The 25,000-nt window shown below is 42.8% G+C and overlaps 1 protein-coding gene and 1 long non-coding RNA gene across 3 annotated transcripts; both read right to left on the bottom strand.

The window, feature by feature from the left end:
- Positions 1-2,256: 2,256 nt before the first annotated feature.
- LOC134071561 (uncharacterized) lies at positions 2,257-6,519 on the bottom strand. Its single transcript, XR_009937086.1, has 4 exons — positions 6,442-6,519; positions 3,200-3,308; positions 3,045-3,087; positions 2,257-2,504 (listed from the first exon to the last, which is right to left on the bottom strand). It is a non-coding gene; the product is annotated as an uncharacterized LOC134071561 (long non-coding RNA).
- Positions 6,520-11,752: 5,233 nt separating this feature from the next.
- On the bottom strand, positions 11,753-12,931 carry gja8b (gap junction protein alpha 8 paralog b). Of its 2 annotated transcripts, XM_062527561.1 has the most exons (2): positions 11,915-12,931; positions 11,753-11,845 (listed from the first exon to the last, which is right to left on the bottom strand). In XM_062527561.1, exons 1-2 carry the CDS (start codon positions 12,929-12,931, stop codon positions 11,753-11,755), a joined length of 1,110 nt encoding a protein of 369 aa, XP_062383545.1. The 2 variants fall into 2 exon arrangements, with proteins under 2 accessions (XP_062383545.1, XP_062383544.1); XM_062527560.1 differs by having other exon boundaries at positions 11,753-12,931.
- Positions 12,932-25,000: the final 12,069 nt, after the last annotated feature.

Below are 25,000 nucleotides of genomic sequence, written 5' to 3'. Positions count from 1 at the left end.
AACATTCATGTTCGCTCCCCCTTAGACTTAACATTATTGTAGTCTACATTATGTATTGGCCTATATAAAATGCTTGTCGGGTAGCTCACCGGTCAGTCCGAAAACAGAATCCCAGTTGATAGTCAATCTAGCTCAAAAAAGGGCCAAACCTGTAACTAATTGCAATAGTAATGGTTCATACTTTTTATTGATCCTTAAACCCTCCTGCATCACATATTAAAAATCTACCCATTTATATTTAGTGGAACATGCTTTTATTCAAGGTCAAAGGTAGCAATTTCCAATGCATTTTGCCACTGGGATTTACTACAGGTGAAATGGGTAAAATTTTAAACTATAGATATCAAATTGAAAATGTCACAGTTGTTTACTCACATTAAGGCAAATATTTTTTGTATTGCAAGTTTTCTGAAATGTGATGTTTAGATATGCAAATGAGACCAGTTTTACCTAAATATGCAATAATTTGCATATATTTCTAGAAAACTAAATCTGAACAATAGGTACAGTCAGCTTAAAAATAATTGCTGCATTTTGCTTCTATATTGGATACCAAAAGCCTATGCAAAGGGAATATTAGATATTACTTAATTTCACCTCAGAAATGAGGAAATCAAGTCAAGTCAAAATCAATGCGTTTCAATGGAAGTACATTATAGAACAAATGATTGTCAATGATATGGTATGATGAAAGTATCTCAATGCATGCCAAGTCACATAAGGAAGATATTGACCTTTAGACATAAACATATCAAGTGAGTTGGCATGCACTGAGATACTTCCATCATGCCATATCATTGACAATTATTTGTTCTATAATGTACTTCCATTGAAACGCATTGATTTTGACTTGACTTGATTTCCTCATTTCTGAGGTGATATGAAGTAATATCTAATATTCCCTTTGCATAGGCTTTTGGTATCCAATATAGAAGCAAATTGCAGCAATTATTTTGAAGCTGACTGTACCTATTGTTCAGATTTAGTTTTCTAGAAATATATGCAAATTATTGCATATTTAGGTAAAACTGGTCTCATTTGCATATCTAAACATCACATTTCAGAAAACTTGCAATACAAAAAATCTTTGCCTTAATGTGAGTAAACAACTGTGAAAGTTTCAATTTGATATCTATAGTTTAAAATTTTACCCATTTCACCAGTAGTAAATCCCAATGGAAAAATGCATTGGAAATTGCTACCTTTGACCTTGAAAAAAAGTATGCTCCACTAAATATAAATGGGTAGATTTTTTATATGTTAATTAGATATACCTAGGGATCACAAAAAAACTTTGAATGATTACTATTGCAATTAGTTATGGGTCAAACGCTAGATTGACTGGCCTATGAAGGGTGTATAACTGTCCCCACAATTATTTTGCGTAATACATGTGTTTTTAGTGGAGTGGAGTGTGGAATGTGTAGATAGTATGTGGAAACGTCCATGCCAGTAATAAAATGCAATTAATCGCTGTTTACATTTTTGGTTTTGAATTCTAATCGCACACGCTTGTTATTACACCCCCAAATGTCCATGTCGATGATTCAAAATCACATCGATATAGAACCTAAAAAAGTTAAATAATCAAACCTGCACCCTTGACTATGATTTTTCTTAAAAAAATAAAAATAAAAAAAAAAGTTTGGAACTTTATGAGGCACCGTCCGTGGTCTTCACTTTCAGTATTTTGACAATGCTGTCAGTTGTGATATCATATATAGGCCTAATAGGCCTATAGCCGTCTGGCTGGTAGGCCTACAACTGCATGAATATAGCAAGCGGCAAGATCCATTCCTTATGGTTATCACAAGATCACAACAGAAGAGAGTGTAGGCTATTCTCTCACAACTCACTCGTATGGCAGCAGCAAGTTGCTAAATCCTACATTAGCTACATGTTACTTCCGCTCGGATATTTCTAGTAGCCTACGCAGGGATAATGATGAAAAGTTTACAGGTCTCCTATGGCAGGTTGCTCCTGTGTCAAGAATGAACAAAGGAATGATTACTTGACTCTATCTCAACAAAACACTGCCCCCTGTCGGACAATAAATTGTTTAATAAGATTGGCAATTATGGCAGGTTATGTTTACAGGGTTGGAAATTGTTTTCAATTCTTGTCAGTGCTGCCAGCCTTCATCGCTTCATGAGAGAGACTGACAAGAGGATTGAGGTTGGCTGAATTGGGCATTTTAATCAGTTGAAGTACTCTGAAATACAGTGATAAATTAAAAGAAATGACATGACAGGAAGATGACATGAAAAGCAAGACTCGCAAGTGTCCAAAGAGAACAGTCCGCTGTTTGAAGCCTTTTAAAGTGCATGTGCTGTGTTGCTGTCTATGCCTCAGAGATCGGGTAGTTGATAGTTGAGGTCAACATTGTGGTTAGATTTACAGTTCCTGTGGCTCCAGGATATAGCTGATGTGTCATATAGAGAGTTAATTTTCTCCTTGTAGCTACGACCTCTTGTCTGTTGTCTGTCGTTCACTCTTGCATGCACCTGTAGGAACAAATAAAATAATAACAATAAAAAAAAAAACTGTCAACTGACAAACAGCACCAAAAAAATACATTTATTACACTCCCACAAATCCCACACAGTTACAGTAATATAAACAATGATGGACCCATATATATATATAAAAAAAACTGCTAACCACACGTAGAGCCTCACAAAAGTTGGAGTACTGAAACTCACTATTAATGAATAAAGAATACACTGTTGAATAGCCTACACCCCATCCCTCCACCACCTCTCCCCTCTTGTCTCTTTGATCTGCACCGGATGGCTTCTAGCAGTATTACTCTCGCTATCCTACTTTCTGTGAACTATAGGTCCTGCCTATACAGTAGCATATTTCTGCTCATAATACTCATCTGTCATCTGTTGATGCAAACCACCCTGAAATCATTTTATTGGTAGGCCTACCATGACAACAAACATATTATGGCATGGTTTATGATCATGAAATAAAGGGTAATGCTGGTTTAATTATACTGTGTTAACATAATAATATAAATAATCATTCTAGTAAAATACCGATTGGAGTGGTATTTCTTCTTGTGGTGTTGCTGGTGGAGACCTGCAAATAGGAAATGTACACAATTATGATCAAACCCATGCGTCTTCAATAAATAATGCTCTTGCCCTTTTATTAAGCATTTTGATGAAAAGGGAAAATGGTGTCAAATCACCTGTTATCAACTAATTTGCAGATTTGAAAGATGAGAGAGTATAACAGAACAATAGCGATGATGACCACAGCAATGGCAGCCAAGATGAACTCCTGTTGGATCCAATTATCTGTCATGAAATAAAGTAACCCAAAGAGACAGAGAAAGAAAAAGAAAGTCAGTGAAAGAGAGACCCATCAATTTGAGCAGAACAGCTGCATGAGGGGTTTATGGGTTTAAATGGAAAAATGATGAGTCTAATATTTGGCTTTGTTTTAACTGAATGATCCAGCTTGTCTCACTTGAGTCTGATATTCCCTTTTCAAATGAAGGAGAGGTGTCAGTTTGGCTCTGGTTTCTAGGGTGTAAAACAGGAAGGTTGTCACCCCAGTAACTCCAGTCCTGATGGGTGCATCAGTTCCAAAAGTAGTAGGCCTACAGTACATCCAGCAGTCAAAAGGAACGGAACTCGCACACCACTAGCCGATTATTATTCTACTTGGCTCATACTGTATGAGGCCTAGGGTTTGTGTTTTGTTTTGATATGTTGCTGTTTGGATCATGTACAGTATGGCCACACTGGCGAGGATTGACCGAAGAATTTGTTGGTATTTTTCAGTGCCTGCATGCATCAAGGGCTTGCGGTTTGTCTGGTTATGTTGTGCTGATCGGATCATAAAAGGGCACAGGTATGAAGAGGAACATTTGGGTTGTCATTATATAACAATGTCACCCAAATCTTGACAATGCACACATTTCAAAACTGGATTAGCCTACTTGATAGGACATAATTGTACAGACGTGGAGGCTTGAAATATAACTGTAAAAAGTAAGAAACATCTCTATATTCCCCATTTATGTTAATATGTTTATATGTTCACAGACACATATGACTACTTTCATATAAAAAATAATGTTTAATGTAACAGGGGAGCTACACCAGACGCGTAACTGAAGCGTTCCGTTCGCGACGCGTATGTTGCAGCCGGTCGCAGCAGTTAATTATCACTGTAGTCAATGGAAGTAGCTACACCAGACGCAACAGTGGCACGTACATTCGAAAAAAATAGACCCATCTTCTAAAATGGGTTTTACGCGTTGCGAACGGAACGCTTCAGTTACGCGTCTGGTGTAGCTCCCCTGTAAGAGCAAACTTTCCATGTATACTGTAAAATGTTGTGTGGCTGTGTCCATACAGTATCAATAACTGGAATCATCACTTTAGTGACCTATAAAATCACATCAGGCTTTTTGTGTGTCAGTGTCTTCAGTTGGGGTTTCATGTCCTGGTTAATGCATGTCTGATTCATTTAAAGCAGACTTCTTGTCATATAAGTCATTTTCATAGCCTCAACCCCTTGTGAATCTAATGCACAAACTAGCAATCTCCTAGACAAGACCTTCTCAGACACTGCACCCTTCCTCTGGGCCGCCCTCCTTGACCACATCAAACAGTCAAACAGGCCCTCAGAACTCACCTCCTCAAACTTGCCTTTTAATGGACTTTCTCAGCTTCTTCTTTTCACCTCTCTAGATTTGTCTTCTGCTTTATTCGTCTATCTGTGTGTTGTTTCTCTGTTTATGTAACCATGTCCATGTACCTTCAATTTGTTTGTACCTTAAACTTAAATAGAGTCATAAAATATCAACAAAAGAACGGGGAGTAGATATTATGCAAATAAAGTGGAGAGACTGACTACTTGCGCAGTGCACGCCTCACACAGACAAGGCAGAGAGAACAGAATACAAAGACGTACATTTGATGTAAATTCAATGTTGCTTCTTGTGAACTGTGACTTGGCTCAAAATATCATCACATTTCTGTGCTACTGTCAAGGGTGAAGGGTCTGCAGTGTACTGAGGGTCAAACTGATGTGGTTTAACTTTGAAAGTGTACAGAAAGGGTATAAAAAAGGATGCATGGCTTGTGCAGTCACCTACAGTGCCTACAGTATTCTTCCGGACCTCAGACATCTTGTGAGGAGATGACGGCTAATAGGTACTGTGGTCACTGCAGTTCAAAAAGTCCTTCTTTATAACCTCTCTGCACTTTCAAAGGTAAAAATACTCAAATTTGTCCGTAGGGGCCTAGTCAGTGGCATAAAGCATTTTGACATACAGTAGTGAGCTTGGCCAAGGCTGTGCTTTGTGCTATTTCCTTTCACTTGCATATTCTTATCTTACTCAACAATACTCCAATTAGCATCATTTTGGTCCCCAACAAAAGTGTACACATGTTGTCAATTAAAAATAGACCCTAGGTTGTTTTAAGACCAGAGTGTCCCTTTAACTTTTTTATTGACTAAATTCAGACGAAACATTAATATACAAGACTGACTATTGTGGCTAACATTTACAAAGATTACAGCAAATTGAGCTACAGCAAATTGAGCAGCTCAGTAAGAGCTTCCCTTTCTACCGCCCGACTAAAAACATCCCATTGGCCTATTTATTGACACACAATCACCATGGAACTATAGGGAGTTCATAACCCATAGCCCACAGCACCTCAAATATCACACCTCAACCACCAGTACCCTTTTCACTGCCATTTCCACCCCCACACACACAGGAAATGCAAGGAACTAGCATTCATTCATCCATCCAGTGTCCATAGAATATTTTGTTTAGCCATATACTGTATGTGTGTTAAGGTGTGGTTAGACCACGGTCATATGAAGGACCAGCATACCTCACATTGGAATACCTATTGGTGCCTTCATGTGCTAGTAATTATGGTAAATACCAAAATCCGACGTGAAAAATGCACATGAACACCCTCTCATGTGGTATTTTCCACTGGACAACTCGTAGGATATTTTGATGCCCGAGTTGCCGAGATGATATAACCTTTGACATATTCAAAATAGCAGAGAGCAACGGAGGAGTTGTGAATGGTAACATTGTGCACTACTAAACATTTTTTGCTACAGTTCGCAGATGGTTTTTGTAGCCTATGCATGTTGTGTCATTGACAATTGTAATACAATGTGTGAGTCAAAAACTGGTGTTACCTACCCAGAGCAATGCTATATAGCTAGCAGTAAATAGCAGTCTCCAGTCATGTAGTCAGTCAATTTACTCATTTCCCAACAGTATGACAACAAAAGCACTTGAACACAACACACTGGTAAATACCAGTTCACAAATGGAAAATATCATCTTTTCCATAGCATGTGAAGGCAGCATACAATGTCCAACATAATTATGAAATACATCATGTGTGGACCTCTTGCTCTCCTCAAACCCCTGGCTTCACCCACCTCCACTCTGCGTCTCTGTTGTGTTCGCTGTTGTTGTGGTCAGGGCTGTTGTGTTCGGGGCTGTCGCGCTCCCATCTGTCTGTTGGCTCCTGGGTGTGAGATCAGATGCCCATAATCCAGACAATTCTTATCACCTCTATTCCTCTATAGGCAATGAGACACCTGGAACTGCGTAGGCTAGGAATATACGCACTTAGATGCAAGGTAACATGACGTGTGAGCCAGATGGTGCAGGTTGCATATGTGTATGCTTGGTCTAACAGCAAGAATAACTGAGCAGCCCTTATTGTCAGATCTATTCTTTCATCTAAATGTATAGGGTAAGCGATGCTGGATTTAAGTTTGTTCATGTTTATGTAAATATTTCTTCGTAGACACCTTTATCACAACAGAGAGGTAGCTCACTCTTCCACCTTTGACACACCAAAGAGGTGTACTCTACCTTTAAGATGTTGCCTTACCTATTTTATACATTAATTTACAGTAACAATCAACAAGTCAGAAATTGTTTGAACTGAGCGGGGGACCTTCTTCACTAAACATGAATATGCTAGATAAACATAAGATATTCTTAAGATGAGAACTATGCAGTAAACTTTGTTTTTTTCAGGTCAATGGCATCACATCCACATTAGAAGATTTAAGATTTTAAGATTTATGGAGATAGATAGATTAGATAAAACTTACATTTTAATGTATCTTCTCCAGTGCACTGGCCTGAGACTGGCCTGTTTGTTCACTCACTTCACTGTGAGCATGTGTGTGCACACCACGGTGTTAAAGAGGAAGTGTGTATTGACACCTTCATGTCCTGCATGCCACGCACACACACACACACACAGACACACACACAAACACACAAACACACACACACACACCACACACCCACCTACCCCCATACACTTACACAGAACTTGAAAACATTGTCTTTATCACACTAGGTTCCCGGAAAGTGTGGTTGTTGAGGTTTGCCCATACTGTTACTGGGGCAATGTACTGATAAACACAACAGACTGGTAGTTCATCACCAAAATAATAATAGAAAAAATGTGTTACACACACACACACACACACACACACAGGAACACACAAACACGTATGCATGCATGTGCACGTCTACACACACACACACACACACACTGGACATCAGCAGAGGTAGACATGAAGACATCAGCAGAGGTAGACATCCCTGCTTCAGAATGAAACATTCCTGCAATTGACACAGGTTTACATCACACTATTTAGCAGATCTACAGGGCTGAAGAGTTTTGCTTGTTAGGATCAACTGGTTTAGAGAATATGTTCAGAGTTAGTGGCGTGCTCAGTCCTCTTTGTTCTTTTGATGCTGCTTGTTGGTGGGTGCTCTTTGGTCCAAGGTAAATAGTTTGTGTAGAAAAGGAGAATTTCTCCACAACCAAGGCACTCCAAATGGTTTAAAATGTCTTTATTAAACTGACATGTCCAACATGGACCTAAAAATGCCCACGCGTAGCGCCTGGGGCCATGCCCTGATGAAGGCCCCAGCTGCTACGCGTGGGCATTTTTAGGTCCATGTTGGTTTAGAGAATAGTTGGAAAAAATATGTGGTCAAGCAATTACTTACTGAAGTCAAAATATCTACCTCTGGTCATCAGGTTTTCAAGAGAGATTCCGAAATATGATCAGATCATGTACCATCACAAGATCCAACCTCCACCATAGCTGCAGTGGCAGAATAGGTGCAGCAGAGGGCAGTGAAACAAGCTTCACTGTTAGCTGGGAGGGAAAATAGTGGAAAGTTTCTTTGCAAGTGCTACTGGCATCCTGCTTTATATTGCCTGATATGGTGTAAATCGACACCCTGTCTCTTCTTGATGTGGTTTAGGTTGGTACCATCCTTCATCTGCTTTAAATGAAGTAAGTGTGTGTGGGAGAGAAGTGGAATTAGCCACATTTCAACCTGTTTAAGTTTCATTTGTAATATGACTGTGTGTGTGTGTGTGTGTGTGTGTGTGTATTTGGAAAGAAAAACAGAGAGAGACAGAGACAAATAGTGAGAGAGGCACTAACACTGACATATTGACCACACCGGACCTTTTATTGGCTTCATTCACAGTTTGCAAAAAGGTGATACTCGCATGCAACTAGGAGCAAATTGGACTACAAGTTAGTACAAAGGTTTGCTTGATTCTTTTTTTTTCTTCTAAGAAAGAGAAAATTATTTCTGATAATAAAAATGAAGAAAAGAATTTCTTAAAAACATAACATCAACATGGACCTGCTGTGGAGGGTGTGTGAGGGTTTGGACTGAAGTGGGCAGGTGAGATGGGGGGTGGGGGGTTGAATGCCCTTCTTCTAGTTTCATAAAGGAACTTGAATGATTCATTTCTCTGAGGTTTGCATTTGGAACCAGGCTAAGGTCTAGGTAGTGGCCCACCTTTGTGCAGAGGTTTCTGTTCCTTAACAATAGTATGCTAGGCTGCCCTTTGAACTTTCACCTCTGACCCGCTTGCCTGTTTCTGTCTCGACCTCAGCTAGCAGTCTAGGCTCACTGCTGCACTGGAGAAAACCTGCAGTGTTATAGACAAGTAATTGCATAGTGTATATGTGTGTTTGTCTGTGTGTGTGTGTGTGTGTGTGTGTGTGTGTGTGTGTGTGTGTGTGTGTGAGTGTGTGTGTGTGTGTGTGTGTGCGCCTGTAGCCTTGCAGACAATTAGAAAAGGAGTCATGAGTTACGGCTGCTTCTACCGCTGCTGGGCGATGACTGGATGTGCCCGTGGAGAAACTGAGGCAAGACATCACCATAACAAATCGTGCGGCCAGGAACGTCTCAGCAGGCACACAGGGAGCTGACTGGTGAGTCTGTGCCGGCAAACACTCCTCCACTTTGTCCTCGCCACGTCTGTACAACTCGTGACACTTGAATGCTTCTGAAATAAAGAGTGCTTAAGGCACAGAGCACAAATCAAAAGGCCACATATATCGTTCTTAAAGAGACCAGTGTGTGTGTGTGTGTGTGTGTGTGTGTGTGTGTGTGTGTGTGTATTTGTTGCTTGTATGCATGTCTGTACGGGCATCTGAAATTCGCCTAAATTATAGTCTTCAAGGGAGAAGCAGATGGCCAATCTCTTACCCCTCCCACCATACAGCAGAATTGTGTCCAGACAACATTACAGTCCAGAAAAACTAACATGAAATCAATAACAAGGAACTCAAAGAGGATTATTCCTGAAAAAGAAAAAAAAAAAAAAAAAAAAAAAACACAGACCACTGTGAGGAACAAGAGGGGCTGGCCCAGTCACACAACAATGGAGTTCTCATGTTAATCAACATTTCACATTCAACAGTGGCATTTCCACAGCTCATCCCAGGAGAACTGATATGCCACCTGTTTGTGTCTGTGTTTGTGTTTCAAAGATCTATCTGCTGGCTGTTTGTAGTTAATGGCACTTTGGGGCTGAAAAACTGAAATCTGGGACCCGAAATCTGAAAAGTCAGGGAAATAATTCCAGTACTTGTTTGTTAATATAAAGTTAAATAATAATAATAATAATAATAATAATAATAATAATAAAAAATAAACAGACACAAATGACAGCAAAACTCCTTTTAAACATGGGTTAGATCAAAAGGGCACTTGGGGGTAAAAATTTGCCATGAAAAGACGGAGATACAACAAAAAATGAGAATCATTTTGCAGCAAATCCTGCAAAAAAAAAAAAAAAGATTGGAACTAAACATTCTTTTTTTTCCATCCTCTACTTCGCACTATGTTTACTTGGACATCATGAACACACAACAGTAATATATTTAAATACATCTGGCAGTCTCGGTTGGTAAATTCTATCAATTTTGGATCGCCTACATTTCTGCTTGTTGTGTATTTACATTTTTTTTCCGTCTGAAATCGAAAAATGGAACTCCAGCTCGCCAGTGGAGTGGACCGTGGTGCGGGCTGGGTTGGAAGTCGGGTCTGATGTGTTGTTTTCTTTAGCGCTCGGCAAGGACGCCTAGTTCAGTCATGGCTGTTATTTTATTGTCTCTAGTTCAACAATACTTTGTGCTGATCGGGCGTGATCTTTATCATCAGCATGGTTGCCTGCACAGGGGGAAGAGGAGCGCTCGGCCTGTGCGCGCGGCTATGGCTAACAAACTTAGCGACAAAAAATACTCTCAAGGGTCTTAGCCTTTTTTTAAATTGTCTCATGATTCTCATGCTTGTGACTGGAAAGCAAAACAACATAGAATGATATAATATTTTCGACCTGACATTAAAGCAGTGGTCATCTTATATATATTAATATATTTATATATTTATATATATACTATCTGCCATGAGTAACTGTGCAATGAGTCCATTAATAGTTGTCTCACCTCACACATACAGAGTAGAAATGCTTAAAAGCCACGACACACACTCTACCACATGTTCTATCTCCATAGAGATTGTGAAGCATGTGTGTGCATGAGTGTGTGTAGGTGTGTGTGTGTGGGTGGGTGAATGTATGCGAGAGTGTGTGTGCAAGTGTGTGTGTGTGTGTGTGTGTGTGTGTATGTGTGTGTGCATGTGTGTGTGAGAGAGAGTGTGTGCTTCAGTGTTTGAGGTGATGTGATGTTGCCCTGACAGCGATGCAGAAAGAACCTGCATCAATAAAAACATCCCGTACAACATCCGGCTTCATGGCTAACCCAGAAGAATGTAAACATCAGAAGTGGCGGAATTTTTTTCTCCTTTTTTATCTCATTTTATCCTTAAAACCCTTGATAGAAAATGTGACTTTTAAAAACAGCATTTTATCCCCCTTGAATCGTAACTCCTGCTTTTCCTGTCTTTCTCTCTTGCTCGCTCGCTCTCTGTCAGGTTGAAGCTTACTAAAAGAGCCTCTCTCTGGCTTTAGTTAGTTTAGCTTTTTTTTTTTGTCGGTTTGATAAAAACAGTAAAAAAAAAAAAATACTGCTGTATAAAAATGAACTCAAGTTTTTTTCCTCGCAAAATTGCACAGCATTTTTTTTTGTTCTTCCTTAAACCTGTTTTTTTTTCTTTAGTATCCTTTTTTCCTCCCAATAACAAGCTGGTGTTTAAATGTCATCACAGAAGAGTTGGGGGGGTTGAGGGGGCTCCGACTCAGCAGCAACAGGCTCTAGGGAGCAGGGTGGCGTCGAGATGGGGGAAGGGAGGGAGGGAGGGGGCTGGGGGGGTTGTCGTTTGGTTGTTGATGGGAAGGGGGGGGGTGCTGTGTCGGTGGGGAGGGGGGATGCCGCTCAGGAGCGCGTCTCTACGCTGCGGAGCGGAGCGAGTGGGGGGGGGGGGGGGGGGGGGGGTTGGATTGACTCATACGGTCAGGTCGTCGGAGCGCGCGCGACTGCTCGCCCGGCTCAGGCTGCTCAGGGGTCGCGTGTCCTCTATCGTATCCGTGGCCTCGGCCTCCAGCGGCGACTCCAGGTCCTCCTCGTCCTGCACCGAGACGGTGCCCATGGCGCCCATGGCGACCGCCGCCGCCGCCGCGCCCGTGGTGGCCGCGTACGAGGGCAACGTCTCGTCGTACACCTTGGACTCGTCCTCCGGCGGCGGGGCGGACGCCTGCTCGCCCTTCTCGCCGCACGCCTGGTAGGGCAGGCGCCCGGCCTCCATGCCCACTTCCGTCAGCGGCAGGAAGTGGGCGGTGGCCTTGTCCTCCTCCAGCAGCTTGTAGCCCTTGGCCTTCTGCAGCGAGGACACGCCCACGGGCAGGCCCTTGTCGGGCGAGCCGCGACCCTCGCCCAGCGCCTGCGGAGGCTTCCGGAACACAAAGTGGATCTTCTTCAGGCCCAGGTGGCTGATCTCCACAAAGTTGAGGAAGAGCGAGACGCACGCCACGGCCAGCATGAAGATGATGAAGACCGTCTTCTCGGTGGGACGCGACACGAAGCAGTCCACCGTGTTGGGGCACGGCCAGCGGCTGCACTTGTACAGCGGAAGGATCCGGAAGCCGTACAGGAAGTACTGGCCCACCACGAAGCCCACCTCGAAGAGCGTCTTGAAGATGATGTGGCAGATGTAGGTCCGCAGCAGCGTCCCCTCCAGCCGGAACTTCTTGCTGCCCTTGGTGCTGGTCTCCTTGGTGGTGCGCACGCTGCCCTGGTCGGGCGCTAGCGGCAGCCGCTCCTCGTTGGCCTCCTGCTGGCGGCTGAGCTCGGCCTCCTCGCGCTCCTTGCGCTTCTCCTCCATGTGCACGTGGTGCACGGCATGGCCCACGTACACCAGCGACGGCGTCGACACGAAGATGATCTGCAGCACCCACAGGCGGATGTGCGAGATGGGGAAGGCCTCGTCGTAGCACACGTTCTCGCAGCCGGGCTGCTGCGTGTTGCACACGTAATCCGACTGCTCGTCGCCCCACACGAACTCGGCCGCCGTGCCCAGGATCAGGATGCGGAAGATGAAGAGCACGGTGAGCCACACCCGGCCGATGACCGTCGAGTGCTCGTTGACTTCCTCTAAAATGTTACCCAAGAAGCTCCAGTCCCCCATAATGGCTCAGCACTGTGACAGAGGAGAGCAGAATGGCCTGTTAGAGGTGCGGCACAACAGCGCGTGTTAGCAAACGGCAGCAGCAGCACAATACAAGAGCAGAGAGAGCCGAACTTTGAGATAGATCGTCGTTACCGTGTTAACAGCAACGCGAAAAAAAAGGCACAAGACCTCTGATTCCTTCAAAACAACCAAATTACTGAATTACTGATCGACGTCTCCGGCTATTTTCCTGAAGACAACGAGGCAGCACGTCAACTAAAAAATACATCAAATGTTTAACAGTAATGTAAAGCAAATACATTCTTAAATTAAACGTCTAATCTTAGTTGCCATTACTCAGGAATAAAGGTTCGAAAAACTCGATAACATCAGAGCATAAAGAGAAAGCATGGCTGTATGCCTCTCCCTACACTCAAGCGACAATGGAAAAGCATCCATCAGGAAAAACTCGAAAACAAAACCGAATAAAAAGAAATCGACAAAAAGCAACAATCTGCAAAAAAAAAAAAAACACACACATTAACGTACAACTCCTCTTGTTCGCTCTCTCCCTCTCGATTGAAAAATCAACCTGAAAAAGTGTTTTTTTCTCTCTCTTTGTATAAAAGTGAATCAAATGAAATGGGCAACTTGCCACAGCAGAAAGGTCCAGCGCAGTAATTGCGTGTGTGTTCTCGCCTCCTGGCACCAGCGGTGTGAGGTGAACTTTTTCCCTGCGGGCTCCTAACCTAAGGCCCAGCCCAACTTGTCGCACCAGTGAGCAGCGGTGAGTGGATCAGCTCTGATGGTTGGTTTTTAGTTTGCTGCAATATTTAAGCTGGGAGCCAGACAGCCTTTATTCTGCCAGCAACGAGCGGTGACGCGGGAGACAATAGGCATCCGTGCGCTCACAGACACACTAGCGGCAGCGACGGCCGCCACAGCAGCGTTTGTGATAGCGCCATTGGAAAACACCAAACCAATCCCAGCGCTGCTGGTATGCTAGCAGTGCTTTCACACCACATCAACTCCGGTGCTACAGGTATGCTAGCAACACGTTCCAACGAAACCAATCAAATATTGCAGGGCCCTCAAATTTTGAGCTCGGCTTCGAGTGAGATTTTCCAACAACGAGCAATAGCATGCTAGCTTATATTTGGTGTGGGGCCTTTAAACATTGGTCAATTTTTTTTGCAATTGATTATTATATCGATACCATGCGTACTTCAGGACTATCGGGACTTGCTTTCTAGCTTACAACTTCCAACTTCCCTTACTTGAGAAGACCCCAAACTCTCTTCATATCTTGACCTCTTGAGAAGGCTTGTGGTATGAAGTCTGAATTATTAGTCGATTGGTGTGATCTGATGAAAGGCCCAGTTCTATCTTTTTTTGCTAGTTATCATGGTCAATGTGTGAGCCCTGGCCACAGGTATGCTAGCAACGCATTCAAACCAAACTAACCCCATGCTAAATATATGCTAGCAACACTTTCAAACCAAACCAACCCAATGCTACAGGGATGCTGGCAACACTTTCAAACCAAACCCCTTTGCTACGAGTATGACACTAGTGCTTCCAAAATTCGATGGCAAGGCCTGGAATTAGTAATGATAACACAAAGAAATTCAGAGCACGTGGTCACATTCCTTGCATTTCCCCTTGGGGATCAATAAAGTCTAACCCATAGGCAAATACACACTAACACATTTCTAAACCCATATCCATTCATACACATTGCAGGTGAGACTAAGTATATATTACAAATATATCACAAATATAAAATCGAACACAAAAAACAAGCCTGTGGGCCTGCATTCCCTCATGAGGTGGATATTAAATGCAAACTCTGTCCTCTGCAGCACAGCAAGGTTTTTCCTGGTTGGGGACAGGGGTGTTGGGGGGGCATCACAATGCAGGCCAGTGAATGGCTCCAACGCGCCGGAACAACAACAACCATAAGCCCCACTGCTATTTGAAAAGACAGAGCACCACATCTCAACACAGTCCATACTGTAACATGCCTAATCATGTGGTAGCCTACTCACTAGTCACAGGGTGTGGTGGTGGGAGTGTCCGTGGAAGGTATAAGCAAGGGGCTAACAAGACCAAATACACGTAAATAAGATCCATGTAGATAACAATTGTATGGATCTGATCATAACTGAGTAAAAGTGGTAAAAGTCCCTTCTGTAGATCACTACATACAATGCAACCAGAATGTAAATTAGAATATACCAGAATTCTGGATGAAAAGGGGATCAGCATCATAGTTCTGCTGTCAGCAAGTCCTGTGAGAAATACAAGAATTTGGATTGTTGAGTAAACGCGTTGTCGGGGAAATAAACAATTATGAGGATAGCAGATTTCTCCAAAATATGATTCTGTTCCATGGCTGCCTAACACAGATGGCATTTCCTCGGTAGTCACCATGGTGAGGTCCTTTATTCTTGCCTGTTCCCCTTGAGACTAAACTGTTGTGCCATTCTGTGACGGTGATGTTTACGTTCCCACTCCATATCTCCACACAGTCCCATGACTGTTATTCAAACAGAGAGTTTATCAAGATCCCATGAACCCTGGGTCACATTTTTCCATCAGATAAATATATCTTCATATACATACATACACACACACGCGTGCGCGCGCACACACGCAAACACGCACACACGCACACACGCACACACACACACACACACACACATAAATAGCCATCTAAGCCAACCAAGGGCAACAGTAGCTAATTTCTCTGTGACACTTCTGAGGAAACTGAACATGGCTGAGACATGTGAGAGAAGAGATAGATAGATAGATAGACGAATAGATAGAAGGAAAGAGAGAGAGAGAGCGATAGGCAGACACATCATAATTATTTAATGAGTGGTAGTACACTTTAGTGATCATCAGCGAATAAGGACACATCCACCCACTTTAGCCATCAGCTGATGCAGTGGTAGGCCATGGCCGGAACACGGTCTGATCCAATCAGAGAAAGCAGAGTGAAATGATATCATTAATCTCTGCTTCATAATTGGCTGATAGGAAACAATGAGTAGGAGTGGGTGGGGCTTCAAAGGAATTTCACAAATGGGGGAAGGCAGACAAACATCGTCAGAGTTTCAACACTGACTTCAGTGTCACTCACAAATACACATCAGATAATTTACAAATATACATGATTTAATTGTATTGTGTTGTATATGTGTGCATTTGTATTGATTTCAGTATGTGTGTCAGAGTCAGTATTTAGCACCGTTCTACAGCCTCACATTGAGTTCCTGGTTTCAAGAATTAAGATGCCCAAACACTCAAAGATCTCATGCCACCAAAAGCTACAATTAAGGTATGAGATGTGAAATCAGTGCTCTGATTAGTCAAACTGTGTTTGTCTTTGTGTGTGTGTGTGTGTGTGTGTGTGTGTGTGTGTCTCTCTCTCTCTCTCTCTCTCTCTCTCTCTCTCTCTCTCTCTCTTTATCTCTGTGTGTGTGTGTGTGTGTGTGTGTGTGATGAGAGTGTTAGCAAGGAAGAAGTTTGTGTGAGTGAGTAAAATGTGAATGTGCGTGCGTGTGTGTGTGTGTGTGTGTGTGTGTGTGTGTGTGTGTGTGTGTTTATGTATGTGTGTGTTTGTGCGTGTGTGATTAGTGTGCAAGCAAGGAGGGTATCTGTGTGAGTGAAAGAGAGAGAGCGAGAGAGAGAGAGAGAGAAAGAGGGAGAGAGGTCGGGGAGGGCAGAGCAGAGGGCAGTCCAGTGGAGGAGTAAGAGCTGCCCTTTCTACTGCCCGACTAAAAACATCCCATCAGCAGATTAGCGACACGCAATCACCATGGAGCTGGGGAGGTCATGACATCAGCCAACAGCACATTAAATATCACACCTCAACCGCCAATCCCCATTTCACTGATATTTCCACCCACACAAGAAACATGATCAGCTAAATGTAATACATTTCCCTCAAGATAAATGTGATATCTATCTGTCTATCTATATATCCATGTATCTATCTATCTATCTATCTATCTATCTGCCTGTTTTTCTGCCTGTCTGTCTCTCCGTCTATCTATGATCCAATGAACCAAGGCATGACCTTAAAAAAATCAACCTACTGTAACATACCAGATATGGTTAGCTCGCTTTTCCTCTGATAGTTCTGCTCTGATATATTTCTTTATTCTATATAAGGTATGCTGCCATGTCCTTCCCTTATCTATGTGTTGAGGGCGACTATATCTAGGTCAGGCCACGTGAAGGGCCTGCGTAAATCACTCAGGTGCTTCCATGTCCTGCATTGCCATGTTCTGCATGTCTGCTGTGTGTGTTAAGTAGTGTGTTAAGTAGTGCCTTTAAATTCAGTTGGGCACTTGCTTTAAAGGCACTACTTGTTGATACTGCGGCGCTGGCGGGCTAAGCCGCGGGCTGCAGACGTGAATGGCGCAGGGATTTGCCACAAAGGCATGATGTCATGGCGGAGCGCGCGGCGGCTATTGAGCGCGCCCGCTGAGGCGTGAGGGACGCGGAGTAGCGGCCGGCCGGCGCAGATCAGCAAGCGGCCCGGCGAACAAAAGTATCTTCGCCCGATCTGCCTACACGCAGTCGCCCCCCAACACCACACGTTTCCTGCTCCTGATGCGCCCCTGTTTAGCTGACAGCCCAAAAACACAGCAGGCAGGGCCCGGCAGCAAGCATGGCCACCAACCTACACCGTAGGGAAGACAGCACACAGTGTTACAGAGAGAGAGAGAGAGAGAGAGAGAGAGAGAGAGAGAGAGAGAGAGAGAGAGAGTAAGACTGAGGGAAAGAGGGAGTGGGAAAGAGAGAGAAAAGGGGTGGAGAGAGGAACAGTTATAAAGTAATAAAGAGATGCAGAGGCAGGGAGAACGAGACGAGCGGCCATGTTAAGCGTTAGCAGAGGACGGGCACTCTCATGGGAGACCGGAAACAGAGATACACAGAGAAATAGGCCAGACGAGTTATTCTAATGGGAGAGAGAATCACTCATTTTTGCCACCCATAAGACTGCAGCCCACAAGAGAAATATTTTTTATTTTTTTTTTTTTTTTTTATTTATCCTTTATTTTACCAGGTGATAACCCATTGAGATAATTGAATCTCTTTTACAAGGGAGCCCTGGGGCAACAAGTACACAAGTTACACAGAAACATTGATGACAAAATAGACTAACATAAAAAGAGGACATGAAGACTAGACAGGACAACAACAAACAGCAACTAAAGCCAATGACACAACATGCAACATGCAACACAGATTTACAGTACATGTGAGACAATTTAAAAAAAAAAAAAAAAAAAAAAAAAAAAAAAATATCAACCACAGACCACTTCCTGCCAGAGTACCCAGCTTTGTGCTAACACCTGTCATGTTGTGTGAGATCTCTATTTCCTCTAGTTTCACCTGCCTGAACACACACACATGGGATTTGACTACACTTTTGGCTCTGACACGTGATTATTATACATCGTTGACCATTTCAAGACAAGTGTAGATTTGTTCTGTCAACTCTCTAGTGCTATTAAAGCTCATTTGTGACCCTGTAAAGCGGAACCAGTCGTTTCGGTAAAAATTACTGAATTAAGTTATTGTGCTCTCGTGAACGGCCATAAACTAAGCTTTCCAACGATATGTATATCAAGGGTATTACACAAACTATCGCTAAGATAAACGCATCCAAAGTTGACATCCTGTCAGGATAGAAGAGGAGAAGAGGAGAAATCACCTTTTTAAGCGGCGCGTGCACAATGACAGCAGATGTGTTGAATCCTGCCGGGTTTAACAGTCAAAACGTTTTGTTTTCCCGGAAATGCGTTCACGATATGAAACTCTAGACTGTATAGTCAAATTATGCGAAAACGTGAAATTCAACATTTTAACCCGGAGGTTTGTTATTGTTGATTTTCTCAAAATAACGTTGTGCGCAAAACGACTGATTTCGCTTTGAATGGTCACATTTAACTTTTCACATCAGTGTAGAAATGCTTTGCGTATAGCATGAATTATTAGAGAGAGAACGCAGATATGACTATGACTAGTAGATATGATTTGTGCATGGCATTGTATTAAACTATTTACAATAGCCTACATCAGTTACAGTACGTCTGTTCCAGTTGAGGACCCATTCATAGAAAGTGAGTAGGCCTATTCATTAAGGGAGATACACGTTTCAGGAACATGGGTCGCACAAGAACACAGAATAAGTATATTCCAAGCATGCGTGCTTGTCTCGCGAGCCAATAAGGGGTCGGTGTAAAAGAATTCCTGTACGATACTGATGACAGTGGTGTCCCTCTAGGGCTTCTCCTGGCCTAAGCCCATTAATCTCAATTCTAGCCGTGCTCTTTTGAAGCTCGCAGGGTGGCTCCCTCTCCTCTCTGTGCTCTCCGCATGCCAGGGATGCCGGCTACAATAAGGAGGATTTAGCCGATTCACTCCACTTCCATCCCATGGAAGAGTGAGGGGGGACTGGACTAGCTACCGTGAGCTGTGGTCGAGAGGACATTTTGTTCCCACCCTCAAATCACACATGATTTTACATGGCAGTTACAATACAATTTGGAACAATAACATTGTTTCAAAGATACAGCTTCGAGGGAAGTTTGAACTTCAAAAGAACCGAGGGCATGTATTGCTACTTTGTTCTAACCATAATGTGCTGCCATTTGTAAGGCAGACTTGGATGAATTGTTGGAGACAATGCACTTTGACCTAAAAGCTACTCCAATATCTCTTCTTTCCTACAGTATATCCTGAACACGTACATACTTAATAGATAGATAGACTTAAGTAGATGTTGGGCCTTTTAGAAGTAGGTTGGAGCACCTTTGAACAATATAGTCATGACTTTCGTGAGGAACATCTGCATGTCTGGAAGTTCTTCAAGGTTGGCACTAATAACTCCTTTAACACCACCAAGGCTCGAAGTGTCATTTCGCCTGTCAAAGAAGATTGCAGAGGCACTTCATGCTGTGTGGGAAACGCAGCCTCGCCCGGATGAGAAATGCCAGTCTCAGTCACCTGGCGCCAGGACAAGCAGCCTGGCACGTCTCGCCAATGCTTCTCATTCTCATGCCTCATCCATGCGGGACAATGTCTGGCCCTGTTCTTGTAGGGCAAATTTTTGGCTCCAGGTTTTCTGCACAGGATTTCCTTTTCCCCACGGACTTCGGTGCAAAAATGTGAGACCTGCCACTTTTTTTCGCCACAACATAAATTCACCCCTCCCACCCACCGCTTCCTCTGCTGTCTGTATTTACATTCACTTCATAAATAATTTGTGATAATAACGTGGGACATTTCCTAGGACATTACAAGGGTATCTAATTCTGTTCTAACTTGTTTTGGTGATCCAGGTACCATCAAAACAACCAAGGCAAAACCACACATTCCACTCAACTGGACAACAGTGTCAAGCAAGTGACTTGAAGTGACCTTGAGCCCCATTACGTCCTAGCACAGAGCATCCAGTCTTGTTTTGACTACTCTTGAAGACAGTCACAGCCGAGTATGGAGTTGTTGCATTAACGTCAACGAATTATGTCTGGTTTATTTGTTTGTTTATCTGTGTGTTTATTTGTTGTGTATTTTCTTTCTGAACTACGAGAGAGACACCAACAATGGGAGACATATTTCTTGTGTCAATGTAATTGGCAAGAAAGCATCATACGGTTTCTGATGCAGACAGTGTTTCTCTGGTCATCTGCTGAACAGGGTCAAATCCCTGTGGGCAAAGTGCATCTGGGCGTAAATCGACGATCATAACAAAATGTAGGCTACGATTTTCTGTCTCATCACTGGACCTCTGGCTGGTATCAAGTCCCCTGGGTATGCTAGATGGAAGTGTGTTTATGTGGTTTATATTTTGTTATACTGTAGCACTCTCCCTGTGCAATTAGATGGGTGAAGGCACATAGGAGGCAAACTCTAAATTGATGAGGGACATCACAAACGAACACTCCATAGTCTCAGTTCTGTGGTCTAGGACTGACAAGATGGAGGGATTTTAAAATAACTGACTAACGGTCACAAATATTAGAGTGTGCTACTTATCCTAAGCATGGGACCCAGCTCATCCTATCAGGAGAATTCCAGTCACTCTTAGACTTGCCCATGCTCAGTGTTCACTCATAAAGGGCATCATCCTGCACACACATACACGCACACCCACACACACACATACACGCACATCCACACACACAGGCACATACACAGACACACACATACACGCACACCCACACACACAGGCACACACATACACGCACACCCACACGCACAGGCACACACACACAGGAACACACACACATACACGCACATCCACACACACAGGCACACACATACACGCACAGGAACACACACACACACACACAGGCACACACATACACGCACACCCACACACACAGGCACACACACAGCCACACACACACACACACACACATAAACGCACACATACACGCACAGGAACACACACACACAAACACACACACTGTATCTCTGTAGGTGTTGTTGCGGTTTGCACTGCCAGACTCTTTTAAAAATAGGGTGTGATGAGGGGACTTCTATGTTTCATTTCACACTTGGCCCATCTTATCTACTGGTCAGCATCAGACCACGTGGCCTGCAATTACCAAAATACCACCGCCTCTGTCTGTTGTGGGAGGACATCTGCCAGGAGTCGGACTCTTGAGAGTCTCGTGGCTCACCCGCGAGGAGCTTTCCACCAAAACAGGAAGTCTTTCATAAAAATAGTAGCAAATACATTTTTGTAAGATTTACGCTTGTAAAGTGTTTGTGTATTTCAAAGAAGCTATTTGAAATTCATGTACCATAATGAAATAGAATAGAATAGAATAGGTCTTTGTTATCATTGTCACAGGTACAGCAACATTGAAAGCAACATCAGCCACAATACAGAATTTTCTCACATATTGACCTTATCATATAATCTTGAAACCTTATTTTAACTGGTACAGTCAAACGTGATATTTCGATGAATATCAATACATGCTTACAGAGTGAGTGGGCTGGCCTCTTGCCCTGACAGCCTTCCCTAATTCAGCGTGAAGGATCGTTGGCGTCTCACTGTCGTTCTGTCCACCACGCGTGTGCTACGTCAAATGCCCTGTTGTGTCCCTCAAGCTATTTCAACAGCGGTCCAGGGCCGTGAGTCACTGAGACTGCTTTCACCAGACCTTCAAAGCAAGTAATAACAATCAAGTGACTAATTAGAAACAACGAATGCTCTCCACCTGATGTATGCTTTTCACATTGCGTTGTTTAATGTGAGGACTGAGTTTGTTTGGTGTAGTACATGCATGTTGACATGTTGAGTCATCCATAAGTTAAAGTGTGGGGATGGGCTGCCTGGAGCCTGTGTTGAGAGCCTTTCAATGGGATGGAAATGAGTAATGTGGCCCCCACCAAAGTGCAGTGATTCCAGTAACCATGAGAGACTTTTTTTTAATCAAGATTAAAACCTTGAGGCTATTACAGTAACGTTGAGTGTTTTTTTCTAGTGCTGAAAATACAGTATGAATTAAGTTGCTACACAATTGGAATTGTTACTTATTATTATTTATTTATTATTATTACTTATTGTTATTTTTTTTTTTCTATTAGGAGCTTGAGCAAGGCACTAACTAAGGAACTAAAGAAATGAAGTGTAACTTACGGCAATATCAGGATGCAGAGCACTCAAATGACATACAAAGGCAATTTACAAAGAGTAAATATAGAAACGTATGTAGCAACAAATCTGCTCGTATTTTAATATTTGATAGTCAGATATCTTAAGACATAATGTTAACATTAGTCCTTTCTGGCATGTTCAGTAAAGCTAACACATTGATACCCCACTGACAGTCATTTCAAACCACGTCTGTTCTCACTGAATGAGAGTTATTATGTTGGCTAATAACAAAAAAAGAGGGACATCTGCAAGTAATGTCTCATAATCTTCCCCACAATTTCCCCCTAATCTGTTACCTTCACTGAGGTAACCTACTGTAACATTAGTCTGAGGCATTAGGACATTAAGGACAGTTGATGGTTAGTGAAAGAGTGCAACAGGTTCATCATCACTAAACTGATCAAGTTTAGATAAATTATATCACATGATGTACATGTAAAAAAAAAAAGTAAATCAATTTCAGGTTTAACAGTTCCTGTTGTTGGTGGCATGCTTAGTCAATTGAGTCACGGTTTCATATACTTCTCCACTCATGTTAGTTGATATCGTCAACATTCTTGAGCTGCAAGGGCCAACAAAGTTAAAACACAAACAAGAGTGCAAGATAAACCTGTGTATTTATGAAATCAGTACTCATATAGTACCCCGTTTCTGAGCTACAAATACAAACATGGTGTGAATGATATTAATTACTTTGGGCTAATGAAATACTTAAAGACAAGTAAGTGATTAAATGTTAGATTGTGTTACATTAGATTAGACACTTTGTTGTCATTGTGCAGAGTACAAGTACAAAAAAATGGAAATGCAGTTTGAAGAAATGCAGTTTGAGTCTAACCAGAACTGCAAAAAAGTAGAAAGTGCAATGTGGTGTACAAGTATAGACAGGACAAAAAATATATATATTGCCATGAAGACAGTAGTATAGGTTTAGGAGGTGGTCTTAGTTGATTGGTTGTCACCTAAGGTCTTCTGTTCACATTATAGGCAATAAACACACTACCACTTTCATATTTCATATCAAATTAAAATACAATTCAAGGCCTTTAAAACAAAACAAACTTGTGATTGTCATTTTTGCTTTGTTTTCTTGATATGGCTAGTTTTTTGGTAGGAAGACAAAAATATGTTTAATGTTTATTGTTCTCAGGAAACAGCAGCAGTATTCTAGAATTCTATTGGGGCATAGAGGGTTAAGTTTTACATACAGTATATATTTATTGTCTGCATTTGCAGGTAGGCCTTAAAGGAATAGTTCGGAATTTTGGACATAGGACCTCATTTCCAACTTTACCGAGGTGATATAGGTCGGTGGAGACCGTTTTTATCGCGTTTAGCCCCTTCCTTCAGTTGCAGCGTCCCCCTTTGCTAACGCTGGTTTTGAGCTAACACATTTCTACGGTAACATCAGTCTGACATCAACAACAGTCTTACTCACTCCACCGCACACCCGAGACAAGTCAATTAAATCGTCGGACTATCGATATACATGTCCGTGTTGATAGAATAATTTTAGAAATAAAACTAACCTTGCAACTCAATGATTTATTACATTTTGAGGGACTAGTTTCTCAATATCAATCCGCCACTGCCATACAGGGAACAAAGTAGGCTATTGCAATGCGATGCAAGGTTCGTTTTATTTCTAACATGGTTCTATCAACACTAGGCATGTGCATTGATAGTCTGACGTTAAAATGTATTTGTTTCGGGTGTTCTGTGGAGTGTTTTCAGTGGCAGGCTGGATGTTACCGTTGACTTGCGTTATCTTGGCACCAGATTAGCACGAGATGAACGCTGCAACTCATAGGAAGGGCAGAAATTCACTGAAAATGGTCGCACCGACCTATATCACCCAGACTGAGTTGGAAATGAGGTCCTATGTCCAAAATTCCGAACTATTGCTTTAAGCCTTATTTTCATCTTGCGCAGAATCCGTGAACTGTGAATGTGGCACTTGCTGGTCAGCCCGTGTGATTTCACTTCACACACTCGGGTTGGTGTCTGTCTGACTCATCTCAGCGCTGAGTTCAGATGTCAGTTCTGAGAAGCGGCCGCCCTCAGACATATCAGCACATCTTTTGTGTGTGTGTGTGTATGTGTGTGTGTGTGTGTGTGTGTGTGTGTGTGTGTGTGTTGGGCAGACGACGGTGATAAAGCCTTTCGCTGAGTGGCGAGAGTCCACTGTCCTTTGGGTGCTTTGTTCCGGACGGGGCATGAAAAGAGAAGGGGGCGAGAAGGGAAAGAAAGAGTGCGGTGACCTGAAGCGCCGACGGGAGATGCAGACGGTCGAGGGGGGGGTGAGGGGTCACCTGTGGCTTGCACGCCCGAGCCTCTGGTCATGAAGGGGAGAGGCCCTGTGTTTACTTTGGGCTTTTCAGTGCCCTTATCCA

The sequence above is a fragment of the Sardina pilchardus genome, chromosome 23, assembly GCF_963854185.1.
Source record: "Sardina pilchardus chromosome 23, fSarPil1.1, whole genome shotgun sequence".
Lineage (NCBI taxonomy): Eukaryota > Metazoa > Chordata > Actinopteri > Clupeiformes > Clupeidae > Sardina > Sardina pilchardus.
Note: the sequence above shows the minus strand (reverse complement) of the source record. Positions and strands in the feature narration are given on the sequence as shown.

Excerpts from the sequence above, each read along its gene's own strand:
- gja8b (XM_062527560.1), bottom strand. The coding sequence starts at position 12,931 with ATGGGGGACTGGAGCTTCTTGGGTAACATTTTAGAGGAAGTCAACGAG.